The 13625-nt window shown below is 34.4% G+C and overlaps 2 protein-coding genes across 3 annotated transcripts; one reads left to right on the top strand and one right to left on the bottom strand.

Moving 5' to 3' along the window:
- Window positions 1-628: 628 nt before the first annotated feature.
- On the bottom strand, window positions 629-8221 carry LOC101739548 (RNA-binding protein 39). Its single transcript, XM_004929217.5, has 8 exons — window positions 8062-8221; window positions 6068-6122; window positions 4931-5010; window positions 3597-4110; window positions 3243-3509; window positions 2878-3093; window positions 1468-1592; window positions 629-1060 (listed from the first exon to the last, which is right to left on the bottom strand). The coding sequence occupies exons 2-8, from the start codon at window positions 6119-6121 to the stop codon at window positions 772-774; spliced, it is 1545 nt and encodes a 514-aa protein (XP_004929274.1). The 5' UTR covers window position 6122; window positions 8062-8221; the 3' UTR covers window positions 629-771.
- Window positions 7456-13619, top strand: LOC101739416 (protein CWC15 homolog). 2 transcript variants are annotated; one of them, XM_062668198.1, is made up of 6 exons: window positions 7456-7651; window positions 7723-7747; window positions 8445-10393; window positions 10650-10929; window positions 11146-11250; window positions 13271-13619. In XM_062668198.1, exons 3-6 carry the CDS (start codon window positions 10263-10265, stop codon window positions 13406-13408), a joined length of 654 nt encoding a protein of 217 aa, XP_062524182.1. In that variant the 5' UTR covers window positions 7456-7651; window positions 7723-7747; window positions 8445-10262; the 3' UTR covers window positions 13409-13619. The 2 variants fall into 2 exon arrangements, with proteins under 2 accessions (XP_062524182.1, XP_004929273.2); XM_004929216.5 differs by lacking the exon at window positions 7723-7747 and having other exon boundaries at window positions 7528-7651.
- Window positions 13620-13625: the final 6 nt, after the last annotated feature.

The following is a 13625-nucleotide window of genomic DNA, read 5'->3' as shown; positions in this document are numbered from 1 at the left end:
TCTCGCCGATCTTCTCAGTGGGTCGCGATTCCGATCCAATAGTGGATTCAGCGAAGCACTTACTAGGGCTAGTGTTGAACCCGTGAGCTCACCTATCGGTCCGCGCGAAGTTGAAATAGCCCCTTAGGCTACCAACGACCAGGTAAGGAAAAAAATAATTAACATTTACTTTTATAGCCTTGTATTTAAAAAATATATATTAGTCTCCTATAAGGTAAAATAAATATTCCGTGCCTGAATTAAACAATTCGCGGAACAGCGGTAACCGAAGAGTCTAAGCGCCACATACAGCTCGCAAGCCGCGGGTTACCGACCGGTGGTTTAGATGAATGTTAATATATTTATTCACGACCAAATGTTCAGAAAATTTTGTATATTATATATTACCACAGTAGCTGTACATCGACGAGGACAGTTGCATAGCTGTACCTTCTGATTGCTAGTTGAACAGACTGTTTTAAAAATCCGCCGAGTGATCGCGATCGTATTCGCATATAGAATAGAAAAATAATAATAATAGTATAAATAAAATAATAATAAAAATAATAATAAAATAATAATAGAAAAAGTCTTGATTGTAGTTTCGACCGTGACTTTTTTAATTTTAAGAGTTGTGTAAATGAAAAAGTTTTTTACCATGCTTATGAAATTTATTGCTAATTTTAGGACGTTAATTAGAAATGATTAACTATCTAATGTAAAATAACAAACAAAAGTCCCTCCTTATTCAAATACATACTTATTTAGACAAATAGAATTTGTCTGGTCGAGCTATCGCTGCCTCGAAGGCAATAGTAAGCTGAGTGCAGTCATCGCGTCCGGGAATAAAGAATGATAATTGACGAGCGGTACATACGCCGCCGTAATAACACGACCCGCAAACCATCTTCCGTGCAAACTGTTCACGGAGGCAACGGCCGTCGCTATTGTCGGACACTTGCAGTACACATTTCCCTGAGGCGATGCTTTATCAACATACACATGCAACACTCCACCGTGTTTGTTGCATTCACTGATAACATCATCCCTTATTTCAATATCCCAACTTGGATTTGTTTCCCTGAAAACAAAAAATTCAATTACAGTATGTATAACAAATTAGGTTTTTTTTTACCAACAGATGTTTAAGATTATTCATTCTTGGTTTATCCAGTTTTATTAAGTGTGAGATAATAACATATGCTAAAATGAAACAATATACAGACATATATATTTTTTTGTATAATTAGATTGGTGAATGAGACCACGGCCCATCTGATGCTAAGTGGTTAATGAAATGGTTGAATGCACGACTACTTTGTGGTAAAACAGGCAAGATAGGAGGGTGGTGTTTTCTTGGCACACATCACCCTGCCAAAGTTCCATGAAGCTTTTCTTACAAAACAGATGTGTACATTCCTTTTGCCAGTCTAATGGATGAATTAAATTAATAAACACTATATAGGGCTTTTGCAAAAATAAACTTACGTTGCTGGATCAAACATGTTATTGAGCATGAAGCATTGTGTTGCAATAGGAGGTGCAACTTGAGGTTGCGGAGACACTAAAGCTGAACCACTCCCCATTAGTACTGATGCTGCTGCAGGAGGTATCTGCAATGATTATACAAAGCTAGTTAGTGCATTAATTACTTTGTCATATTTTAAATATGAATATCAGTTACGAAATTTAAATTGCTTTAAATTTAATCAAGAATAGTTATATTTTGTATGTATAAAGTTGCAGTAAAATATCTTTACTGTTATTATTTATATCATAATGAATTATGCTATAGAAACAAAAATAAACCTTTTTCGATAAGAAGATCACTGGTGATGAAGTGGACTAACTACAACAATTTGCAAAAAAAACATGGTCAAAGGGTAGTCAAGATCTACAGACTATAGTGATGCTGTGTGTATGGTGAAATTGGAAGGTCATTGTTCATTAGTTTTTACTGCCAAGGCATAATCTTCGATTTGTATCTCTACTGCAAATAGCTGATGAGACTAAATCAAGAAAATACAGAAAAAAAAACGATTGCAATCAAACAACATAAAGGGTGTGGTTTTTTGTGATGATGACACCAGACTTGTAAATCTTCAAACATTGCAAATACCGAAATCTAGAATCGATACGAAGTATTTTAGAGAAGCGTCAGAACCCTACTTTGACTAAGCAGCGCGGCACGATAACCCTCTTATCGTGGCCACCGCTTACTACATATCCGACCCAGGCGACCGGACAAAGCAAAGCCGACGTTGCCCAAAACATATCTTGTCGGATTCCCCGGCCCCAATCGGTGCTTTTAGGTTCTTCAAGCACCGGTCACCGTCCTCGTCGAACTCGTAACTCCGACGAAAGGTTCGACGTACGAACTAGCACAAAGACAACCCACTGAGTTTCTCGCCGGATCTTCTCAGTGGGTTGCGATACCGATCCGGTATTACATTCGTTGTATTTGCTAAGACTAGTGTCAGCAATTCTTTCAGGTTGAGCCCGTGAGCTCACCTAGCGGTCCGCGCGAAGTTGGAATAGCCCCCTTGACTACTAACGATTAAGTAGGTAAAAAAAATTTGCAAATACTCAGAGCTTGGTTGACAAGTGTTAATGCATCCACCATATAGCTCTGAACTTATACCCTGTATCTATATAGATTTTGACCTGTTTCAGTCTCTTCAGAATTATGTACATAGTGTTAGGCTAACATTAAGAGAAATGGCTGAAGGTCTAAAGTAACAGGATTACATTATTATTGCTAAAATGGCAACAAGTTATAGAACAAAGGGGCACATGTGTTATAATGTAAGTAAAATATGATTTAAAATATCTCGAATTTGTATATAAAATACATCAATAATTTCAAACAAACTTTGGATTTTGGCAATGTGAACTTACTTGTAAGCCTGTTCCCTCTGCTAATTTAAACATTAATTGTAAACGGCCCGTGGCACCAAGGTCAATTCCAGCTCGATCCAACTCATCAGCATCAAACCGCGTGCTTGATCCTCCATCTGCACGTTCTGTGACGTTTCCAACTTTCATAGGCCGCCCAGCTAACTCAAAACCATTTAACTGTTCCATAGCCTTCTTAGCATCACTGGCATGGTGGAACTGAAAACATTAAAAATTAGGTTCAAAACTGATGATAAACGCATTAGTTTATTGATAAATTTCTATGATGTACTGAAATGGTAAAAATACGTCTAGATATCTCATCTCTTAAGTATAGATCAATTTTTTTTAACTGTTTTCCTACTTACAGTGAGAAATCCATATCCTTTACTTTTACCAGTTTCTGGATCAGTCATTAGTTGAATGTGATCAATTTTTCCGAATGGTTCAAAAATGCCACGTAGCATATCCTCTGTAATATTAAAATGTAAAGACCCAACATAGAGTCTAGTAGGTCCATTACTGGTCTTTGGTGCTAAATTCGGCAATGTATTGCCAACCCTATTTTTTTCGGCTTGCGTGTGCTGTACAATTATAGGAACTCCAAGTAACTTTTGTCCTGTTAAGCCAAGAGCCTGAAAGTAAAATTTTTGAGTCACAAAAAATTATTTGGAAAAAACATTCAAATTCCCTATGCCAAACTTATATGATAATATACTTACCAAAGGCACTGATTCAGCATCTTTGAATTCAATATATGCAATACCTTTGAATCTTCTTGTTTTATTGCAAGTAATAAGTCTTACGTCTCGAACCTTGCCAACTGATGAGAAAAATTCTTCTAAATCTTTAGCACGGATTCTTTGCGACAATTGCATGCAAAATACAGTTCTTAGATCTCTTTCTTCTGGAGGTAGATCTTCAAGTTTCGGGTCTAGCCCCCTCGACTTTGACCTATATTCTTTTTGTGGTTCTCTTTCAGGAGTTTTTTCTTTTTTATGAACGTTTTTATCGCGACTGCGATCTCTTTCCCGACTTCGGTCCTTGTCGCGGCTACGACGTTTTTCTTTATCTCGTTCTCTTTCTCTCTCGCGGTCTTTATCCTTAATCCGATCTTTGTCGCGATCTCGACGATCTCTGTCTCTGCCTCTTTCTCTGTCTTTTTTATCGTCTCGATCTCTTGAACGACGTGAATCCTTATCCCTTGATCTTCTTTTATCTCTCGATCGACTACGCCTAAAACCAAGAATTATTGTTGATTTTATGCTTTCTAATAATAAAAGTCAAATTTCAATTTCATTCTAATAAGTAAGACTTTGGTAGTTTTTGTACCAAAGTATGACTTAGATTTCGAAGGATGGTTAGGAATTTCAGATTTCGGGATTGATTCTAGTGTTTATACATATTCAATTTAAAATAAATTAATATACGCAAAACTGACAACGGAATGTGATGGAAGCGTTTTATTTAGCAAAGGCTTTTTTTATTTCTTGTCATCAAACAAAATAAGTGTCAGCTGATACATGTTTTTTATAAAATATGACTATTGAATGTTGCACTTGTTTTTGTATTAGTAATAATGGTCAATTATTATAATTTTGGTTACAGTGCATTACGAACAGATAGTATCGATATATTATTATCTTTGTTGGAGGATTATCTTACAAATTAATTTAGGTTTTATTTTTCAATAGGTGTTTTCTTACCATAACAGTTTTATAGGTCAGCAGGACTCATTGTACATGTCAGTATTGAGTGCTATAGTCAAGAAATAATATTATAATCTAAATGGAAGCTGCATTTTTTTTTCTATTTGCGTTGTTAATGTTAATAGGGCCTGCAGGTGAGCCTGTGAGATGTTCATCTTGCAGTGTCTATGGGCTCCTGAAATTTCCAATAAGTACCAAACCGGAGTCCTTAAGCTTGAAAGTTCCCAACAATTTCTTTACCTTATATATACCTTAATTAATCTACAAGGGTGGCACCGACAAGGATATTGTCATGACCTAAAACTGATTTACATGTGGTAGCATGGTAATAAAAACAAAGTACTGACCTTCTTGAACCATCTTTATCCCTTTCTTTGTGCTTATCTGAGTGCTTGTCCGATCGATGCTTTGATGAGGAAGTGTTATCCTGTCACACAAAGCACAAGGTAGAAGCAGCGCCACAGCAACACACGCCGAGTGAATAAATAAAACTGCATTAGTAAATTTGTAATAGTTATATGGCAAACATTTGTGGTATTTCAACTATGGCCTTTAATTGTTCAGACATAGATGAAACATCACAAATTGCATTGGTTTACTTGTCCTAGGATGTTTTGATTGTGATGTGTTTGACGTTCATGGCAGTCAGTCGGTAGTCGCTTGGTACCCTAATCTAGACTTACCGTTAAATAAACCACTGACAAAGGGTGCACACTGCGTTAACATCACACAGGGATACTTCTGCAAAAGATTACGACCCATCAGCGCATGGTCTTTTTTTTAAATCTGTATTGATTTTGTAACTTTATCTAACATAACTTTAATTTGAACAACAAGTTTACAAATATTAAAACAAAAAATAATTAAGTACAATAGTATGATGGATACCTCTTGTTTGTTCAGGTCGGTGAAGTATGCTGGACTATTACCACAAAGTTCTATAAATACAAGAAATGATTCTCAAATGTAATTTTGTTTACAATAGCTTACCATTGTGTTATTCAGAGATGTGTTTAATTAGAGAAATTTTATGTAAATATTGCACTTTGCTTTGGTTTAATTAATTGTAAGAAAACTGCAAACTGTTTTTTAACAATTTTAATGTTTCTTGTTGTACTTTATTATTTAAAACATAAAAAATTCACATTTTTCTCCAATTAAAAACATCTATGAAAATAATTAATTGGTCTGCTGTAAAAATTACACAACAATTTGTTTCTTGAGTGTTTTCTATAATTATTTAATAGTTATTACTTTAATATGTGAATAATTCTATCTGACATTCATTACATAATATACTGTGCATACATAATAATATGGTTTTTTTTTAATTAAGAATTATATTCACTCACATTGGTCAGTGTGCTATTTTTCTATAGTTAATTATTTCTGACCATTAAACAAATAACTAACAATTATTTATTTTCTAATAGTTTTATAAGTTCAGTTTTTTCATTTCATGAACAATGTTAAAGATTACTCACCGATTTATTATATGGAGCTTCTAACATTGCCTCAACATCAAAATCTTCCGCCATTCTAAAACAATAGGAAAAAACACAATTTAAATTATTATTAATTCACATCACTTCTCATGGATGACATAAAAAGCCACTAAGAGAATCACCAGAGAATGGGCAACAGCATTCTTGCAGCATCATATGTCCCTATTACACAAACAAACTGTCCGTAAGCCTGCACAGTTACATACTACTGCTGCTACAACTACCGTGGAACATTTTGAAGGCTAGGCTACAATATAACTGTTAGTTTGACTTCATGTCTCAAGGTTGATGGTGGCATTGACATTACACGTCTATGGGATCTAATAACAACTTTGCGCCAGGTGGGTCCTGAGCTAGTGTAAACAATTATGTAAAAAAAAAAAAATTATGAGTAATAAGTTGTAGTTTAGGCCAAATTCTATAATACATATTGTTGCTAAGCAACTGGTTTACTTGTTTAGGTGGGTAATAGATGGCTATAGCTATGTGTATATGACTGCCTTACTCAAGCCATATTATTACTGCTACTTTCCCTTCAATTGTCTAAATTCTGACCTGATCTTAGTGTTTAAGTGCATGTTGTGAGGTCTTACAGACTGTTATCACAATATTGCTCTCTCTAGCGATCAAACAATGTTCCAGATTAAATAGTCAAAAGCAGTTCTATTAAAGCTCCCCTTTTAAAAAAAATACCCCCTTTTTAATAATCAACACAAAGATACAGTTTGAACATAATGAACTTTTGCATCACATAATTCTTCTTTAAATAATTTATGTAAATTACTCAGCTCCTAAATATGACACTATTAATGGTTAATAAAAGTTATGTGACAGTAGTACTCATTGTTGTTGTTATGTTTACATCTGTTAAACTTTATCATTTGAGATTACAAATAAAAGTCAAACTTATTTATCAAAAATATTGGGCTAGTTGAATACAGTAAAATCTATTAGCCCAACATTTACAAAGGGTTATCCAATTAAAAGCACCGAAGCACAAGATAAAATGGACAATGTCCAATGACACTAGTTTTTTCTCAGGTTGATTATGTTCTACTGTCAGTTCAGTAAGATAGGCAGTGAGGCACATATGCCTTTTTGCTTATATACTTTACTGGAAAGCTGGTATCATGAAGTTAGCGTTGAACTTTAATAAGGTATCTAAATAAATAAGTCAAATATTCATCTTTGCATAACAATCTAATTGAAAGAGATGTCATGAAGTAGTTTTCCATCACTACAACAAGTGGCAATTTATTTTTATTTTTTAAAAAGTACTAGTTACCTTTTCACTTTGTATCAGGGTCAGACTATGTGGAAAAATAGGTTTCAAACTCAAAAGCCTCTGTCTTGTTAAATGTCAGTTTAGTTAATCTTTAAAATAAAATAAAATGGTTGAGTGGCCTTGAGCAGGAAAATATGGTGGGACATCACGAAGCGTATCAAATTTCCCCCCTTCAATACTACATAATTTTCACGACTAGAGTAAAGTCAAAAGTGAAATGAGTAAGAGTGGCATAGTTTGAAATCGGCACCCTGGCTTCACGACTAAAAAACTATCTCGTAAGTCATTGAATCATCAACTTAGTCTAAACATAAGATCATTTTAATTAATAATTTATAATTGTTGACAGCAACTTTATCCACTAATAGTGAATGGTAAGTGCAGTGAGTTTACACAATATAATTTATTGTTACTAGGGATTTCTTCCTACATGACGTAGATATTATAAGAAAAATGATATGTAGGGGTAGGTTATGGTGACAATTGAGATGAAATAGATTTATTTTGGATAATTACTTATAGTTTCATAGACATTTGATACATCCTGCGGCATTAGGAAGTGTAGTTTAAAATAATAATGTGGTGATATTTTAAACAAAATGGCGTAGCATCACATTGCGCTTTAGTGTTATTTTTCAAAAGTAAAAATTGCGTGGTGTTAAGGTCAAGTTAAAGGATATAAACTTACTTTTAAATCGTATTCGTTTTGCAGAACTCTTTCTTTAATTTTTCGGTCTTTAAAACTTTATTTTTGAATAAAGTTCAATAAAATTCCTGTAGCGTTGGCTTCGGCATCAAAGTACCAAACCGAGAACCATAGATAAGATAAATATTAAATACCAAAAAGTAAAGAGGTTTTGGTAGACTTATTCGATTTAATAGGCAAAAGGAAACCGAAACAAAGTTACTTCTACATAAAGCACAGTTATTATTGTTAAACAATAGTACATTGTGCACCAAGGGAGAAAAGTTGGACATTTCTTCCCGCGTGTAAAATTGCATTGGCAAACATGCGGGATGAGATGTCCTACTTTTTTCCCGGGGTGTACATACAATTTTTTTTCCTACCAGGCTGAAAGTTCGACATTGTAAAAAACTTAGCACCCGTAGACTACCAAGCTGGAGTCCAGAGGCGAAGCCCTGGCACGGGGTTGGGGGGGGGGGGGGTGCCCCCCCACTCGTAAAAAAACATATTAACTGTTTTTTAATTTTTAAATAAACTACTACTAATTGAATAAGAACTGTCTGATGAACTCATCTTTGTTTAATACTTCACTATTGAATTTTAATGCCTTTGTTTATTTTATTTTTACACTAAACAAAATATTGCAAATTATCCGAGCACAACAATGGCGGAGTATTTTAGGTGCGTGAGAGCAGACGTAGACACTAAGGCGCATACGCACTTGTCAGTACCCAGGGAGAAAAAGCTAGACTTTCTTCCCTGTACAGCGGAACGAAAACCGAACTTTCGGCGTAGGTAGGAGAAAAACATTTAATCATGGAGATTTCAACATTATTTGACTTAAATTTGTTTACTACTTAATACAAAATTATCACATTCTCTGCTTCCTACTTTCCTATAATGATTTAATTTTTGTATAATTGATTGACAGCGTACCATGCTAAATACTAATCTGCTTTTGATATTAATTAGCGTTTCCATGTAGTTGAGGCATAATTCAGAAGCACAGTAATTGTTTCGACATTTAGCCCGACTGTTTTTCAGTCTTGGCATCTCTTTCCAAACACACAATGTTGATATAATAAATGAAAGTTTACAATTTATTTATCCTTGTAATAACGCAATTAAAATGCTCTGGATTATCTTTACATCTAGAATATCAAGCCGTTTATGTTTAGGTCCGTAGATCAAAACAGTCTTGGATGTCTTGGAGAGTTGTAAATATTGATTCACAATTAATGAAATTCGTCCCTTACGAACATGTTGAAAGGCAACGGTCGAGGCAAGAATCTCGTGAGACTTCTGCTAAAACACCTGTACAAAGCTATGTCGCTCGACCATTACCCCTTAACTTTTGTATGAAACATAGCGTGTGAAACATTTACGTATAATTTTATTCAAGCACTTAGGAATTATAAAGGATAATTAAGAATTTAATGGAAACTATAAAATATCAAGAAAAAAAGCTTTTAAGCTATTACATAGCTTTCATCGCGGGTTTTGAGCACGGCAACCGAACCAAGAAATTCCGTAACGAAAATAAAACCTAACAACCTCCACTCTGCCACCATGTAGTTCGCGTTCATACATTCACATGTTGTGCTTGTGTCGTGTTTGTGAATAAGCGCGCGGGCGGCGTGACGTCGCACTGCATGCGCGTCATGAAAAGTCTGCCCATCTCTTTCTTGCTCTCACTAAAATACGAATCAATTCAAATACATATCCACAGATTTTTCTTTGGATATGCAATGAACATTTCATTTGTTTCACAATAAAGCTCATTTCAATCAGCTCTATTTGTCTTTTTGGCTTTTGTGAAAACGGCTGTATGAACTATGTTCCCTTGGCCTATCAAATTAACGAAATCTGAGTAAATTCATTTTAATCTGCTGCTCATAGATTTAATAGATTATTAAATTCGATTCTGCTTAAATACACAAGTCTGTGAATGATGTTATTAAATTCAATGTTTTAAGTTGTCTTAATTTGAACTCACTTAAATCGACAAAGAGATAATTAATAGGTAGTACTTGATACCAATTTCTGTAAATAACCACTCTGCAATAAAAGTACTATTGCATGTTTACAAACCTACCTACTGTTATGCTAAATGTCTCTGACATCATCTAGAGTTTTTTGAATGTATACAAGCACAATAGCAAGACATAAAATCACCGTTCATCAAGTCAGCACCAGCGTTCATTATGACTACAGCTGCTAGACCCACTTTTGATCCTGCAAGAGGTGGTCAAGGCCGAGGAGAGAAAGACTTAAGTGCTATTTCTCGACAGTATTCCAGCAGAGATCTTCCTGGTCATACGAAACTTAAATACAGGTTAGTTTAGTTTTATTTCTCGATCTAAATTTGGATTCCTATTCGCGAAGTTGGACTTACGACCCGCGTGGTGGTAAGTGCTTAACGGACCTCATAAAAAGCCATCTTGAGACAAGGTAGAGTACTTGAATTATTGTTTTAGAAAATACGCTACCCTTCAAAACCACAATGTATAACTCGTTCAAAGCATAAATACCACGTTTGTAATGCACCAAAATGTAAAGAAAAAGTCAAATATTAAAATCTATTTTAATAGGGAATCAGGTCAAGGGACATCTGAGGAATTACGCTCTCGTGATTTTCGTAAGGAGTTGGATGATAGAGAAAAAGATGTTAAAACTACGACTACAAAACGTACAAGTGAACCACAAGCAAAAAGAACTAAGGTTGATCAAGTTCCTGCAGCAAGTCTTGATGCTGATGATCCTCTTGAAGGCGATTCCACTGACTCTGATGATTCAGATGATGATACTGCTGCATTGCTAGCAGAATTAAACAGAATTAAGAAGGAAAGGGCCATTGAACAAGCTAAAAAAGTAAGATATATCTTAGATACTAGAGTTAGATACTATACTATAAGACTATTTTTGTACTGATGTACACAAAGTATGTTTAAATTAAATTTTACAATATATATTTTTTTTAATTTGTCTAACTTTAGTGTACTTTAGTGTATTTTGATACCCAAACTAAATAAAATTCAAATAACAAATAAACCTTGTTGCACAAATCAATTTTGTTTTACCTTATAGGAAGCTGAAAAGAAACAAGAAGAGGAAAGAATTAGAATGGAGAACATATTATCGGGTAATCCTTTACTCAACTACTCCGCTGCAGGACAGAAGAATGACATGAAGGTAATTAAAAACATTAAAATGAATTTTGTTTTAACTCCTGATAACTGTTTGGTGATTGAACTGAACTGCAGATGTCATTGATGTTGTATTTATCAATGTTGAAGTAATTGTGCCCTAAAAGATAAAGACTCCCGGTGCATTTGTATAAAGCTATGTGACTGTGCCGGTGCTCTCATCCTGCAGACAGGTACCAATGGTAATGAAATATATACTTAACGTAAATTGACAAATGATTTCCATCATGAACAAATAGTGTTTAATAAAGATCGAACCCACCAAAATTATAATTTGCTTAATGAATGGCAGTAGAATGGGGTAGTAATGTGTTTTCGTTTGGTATAAAATCTGATATTTAGAACTCATGTCTCATAGTGGGTGACAACATTTAAGATGTCGATTTCTATGGGCCATGAACTTAATTCACCCATCAAAGGAATAAAAAAAGTGTAGATGACCTTTAGTTTCTGCAGTGGGTAGGTATTCATTTGTTGTAGTACAAGTTCTTCATTCTGGCTAGTCAGTTTCATGATACTACATTATTAAATTACACATTGACCAGGATTATCTTGATAAATAATTTAAATGCATCTTTTAATTGGCATTTGTTGTTTTGCTGGTGTTTTGTTTTTGTTATTTTGTTATTCCATAGTAACAATACTATCTGTGTTTTACTTTTTTTATGGCATATTTATGTGTTTGTATGTTTATGTATGTGTTGTATGTTTCTGTTCTGGTACACTATGGTACTTTTCAAATCTGTTTCAAGATATTATTTTTCATTCTTCCAAGTATGTCTAGCATTGTCTTTTTGGTGTTAAGTGGTTATAAACTTGGGTCTCACTTAGATTATAATTATTCAGAGCTTTTGTTGTGTATTGGTATTTTAGATATCCTTGCCATATGATAATAATATGATGTGTATTGAAACATGTGCAAATAATATTCAATCAGTATCTGTTTTGATATCTCATTGGTGAAGTATACTGACAACTACCAGATAACCCTTTTATACCAGGTTGGCCATAAGTTTGTTCACCTATCTATGCTATAAAAATAACTATTAAAACGTATTGTTGCTATTGTTTTCGGTTTACTTGTATTTGAATCAATATCATTGATACTCCACAGGGAATACTTTAATAATGCACAAAAAAATTATTTTTCCTTTCATTATGCATATGTAGCGGCAGATATTGAGGATTCAAGACTATTAAATAATTTCATTTAGACTTTGGTTGATTCATTATTTTACATTTTCGGTTCTATAAACACTGGTTGCTGTTTTGACACCACAGGGACTGTGATTTTGTACACCCACTAATAAATACCATACAAAAATGCAAAAGTAATTGAAAGTGATTTTAAGAACATTAACATAATCTGCTCAAGCATTGGATGAATCCGGTATTGGAACGCCCAGAGGCACCACTCAGCACAACTCGTCATTAGGCCTCTACATGATATCATTAGAGAGAGACTGACTGAGTTATGAGAGTCACAACCTTCATCTATGAGGGTCGATTAAGAAGAATTTAAGAAGTCGTCGTGGCCTAAAGGATAACTCATTCGGTGCATTCATGTTGAGCGATGCACCGGTGTTCGAATCCCAGGCGGGTACCAATTTTTCTAATGAAATACGTACTCAATAAATATTCTCGATTGACTTCCACGGTGAAGGAATAACATCGTGTAATAAAAATCAAACCTGCAAATTTTAATTTGCGTAACGACTTGTGGTAGGATCTCTTGTGAGTACGCGCGGGTAGGTACCATCCCCTAGCCTATTTCTGCCGTGAAGCAGTAATGCATTCCGGTTTGAAGGGCGGGGCAGCCGTTGTAACTATACTTGAGACCTGAGAACTTATATCTCAAGGTGGGTGGCGCATTTACGTCGTAGATGTCTATGGGCTGCAATAACAACTTAACACCAGGTGGGCTGTGAGCTCGTACACCCATTTATGCAAATAAAAAAAAAGGACAATCGTAATATTATATCTATATTTTTTTTGGGTTGTTCCAGGTAAAAAGAAGATGGGATGATGACGTTGTTTTCAAAAATTGCGCTCGTTCTGAACCGGAAAAGAAACCTAATACTTTTATAAATGACTCATTAAGATCAGAGTTCCATAAGAAATTTATGGAAAAGTACGTGAAATAGTAAATCATTATTGATATTGTAATTCTAAATTTAAAGTTGTTAAAAGCGATTCTATACCTTATTGTAAGCGGAATAGTGATAACGAAGTGGAAATGCTACTATGGATATTACAAACACGTAAAGAAAAGATTGACGAAAACCAATATAATTTTAGTAAATATTATGAAAAAAATGTCATTTTGTTGTTTTGAATAAATTATATGAAAACAAATAGTAT

Source organism: Bombyx mori, chromosome 4, assembly GCF_030269925.1.
Source record: "Bombyx mori chromosome 4, ASM3026992v2".
Taxonomy (NCBI): Eukaryota; Metazoa; Arthropoda; class Insecta; order Lepidoptera; family Bombycidae; genus Bombyx; species Bombyx mori.
Note: the sequence above shows the minus strand (reverse complement) of the source record. Positions and strands in the feature narration are given on the sequence as shown.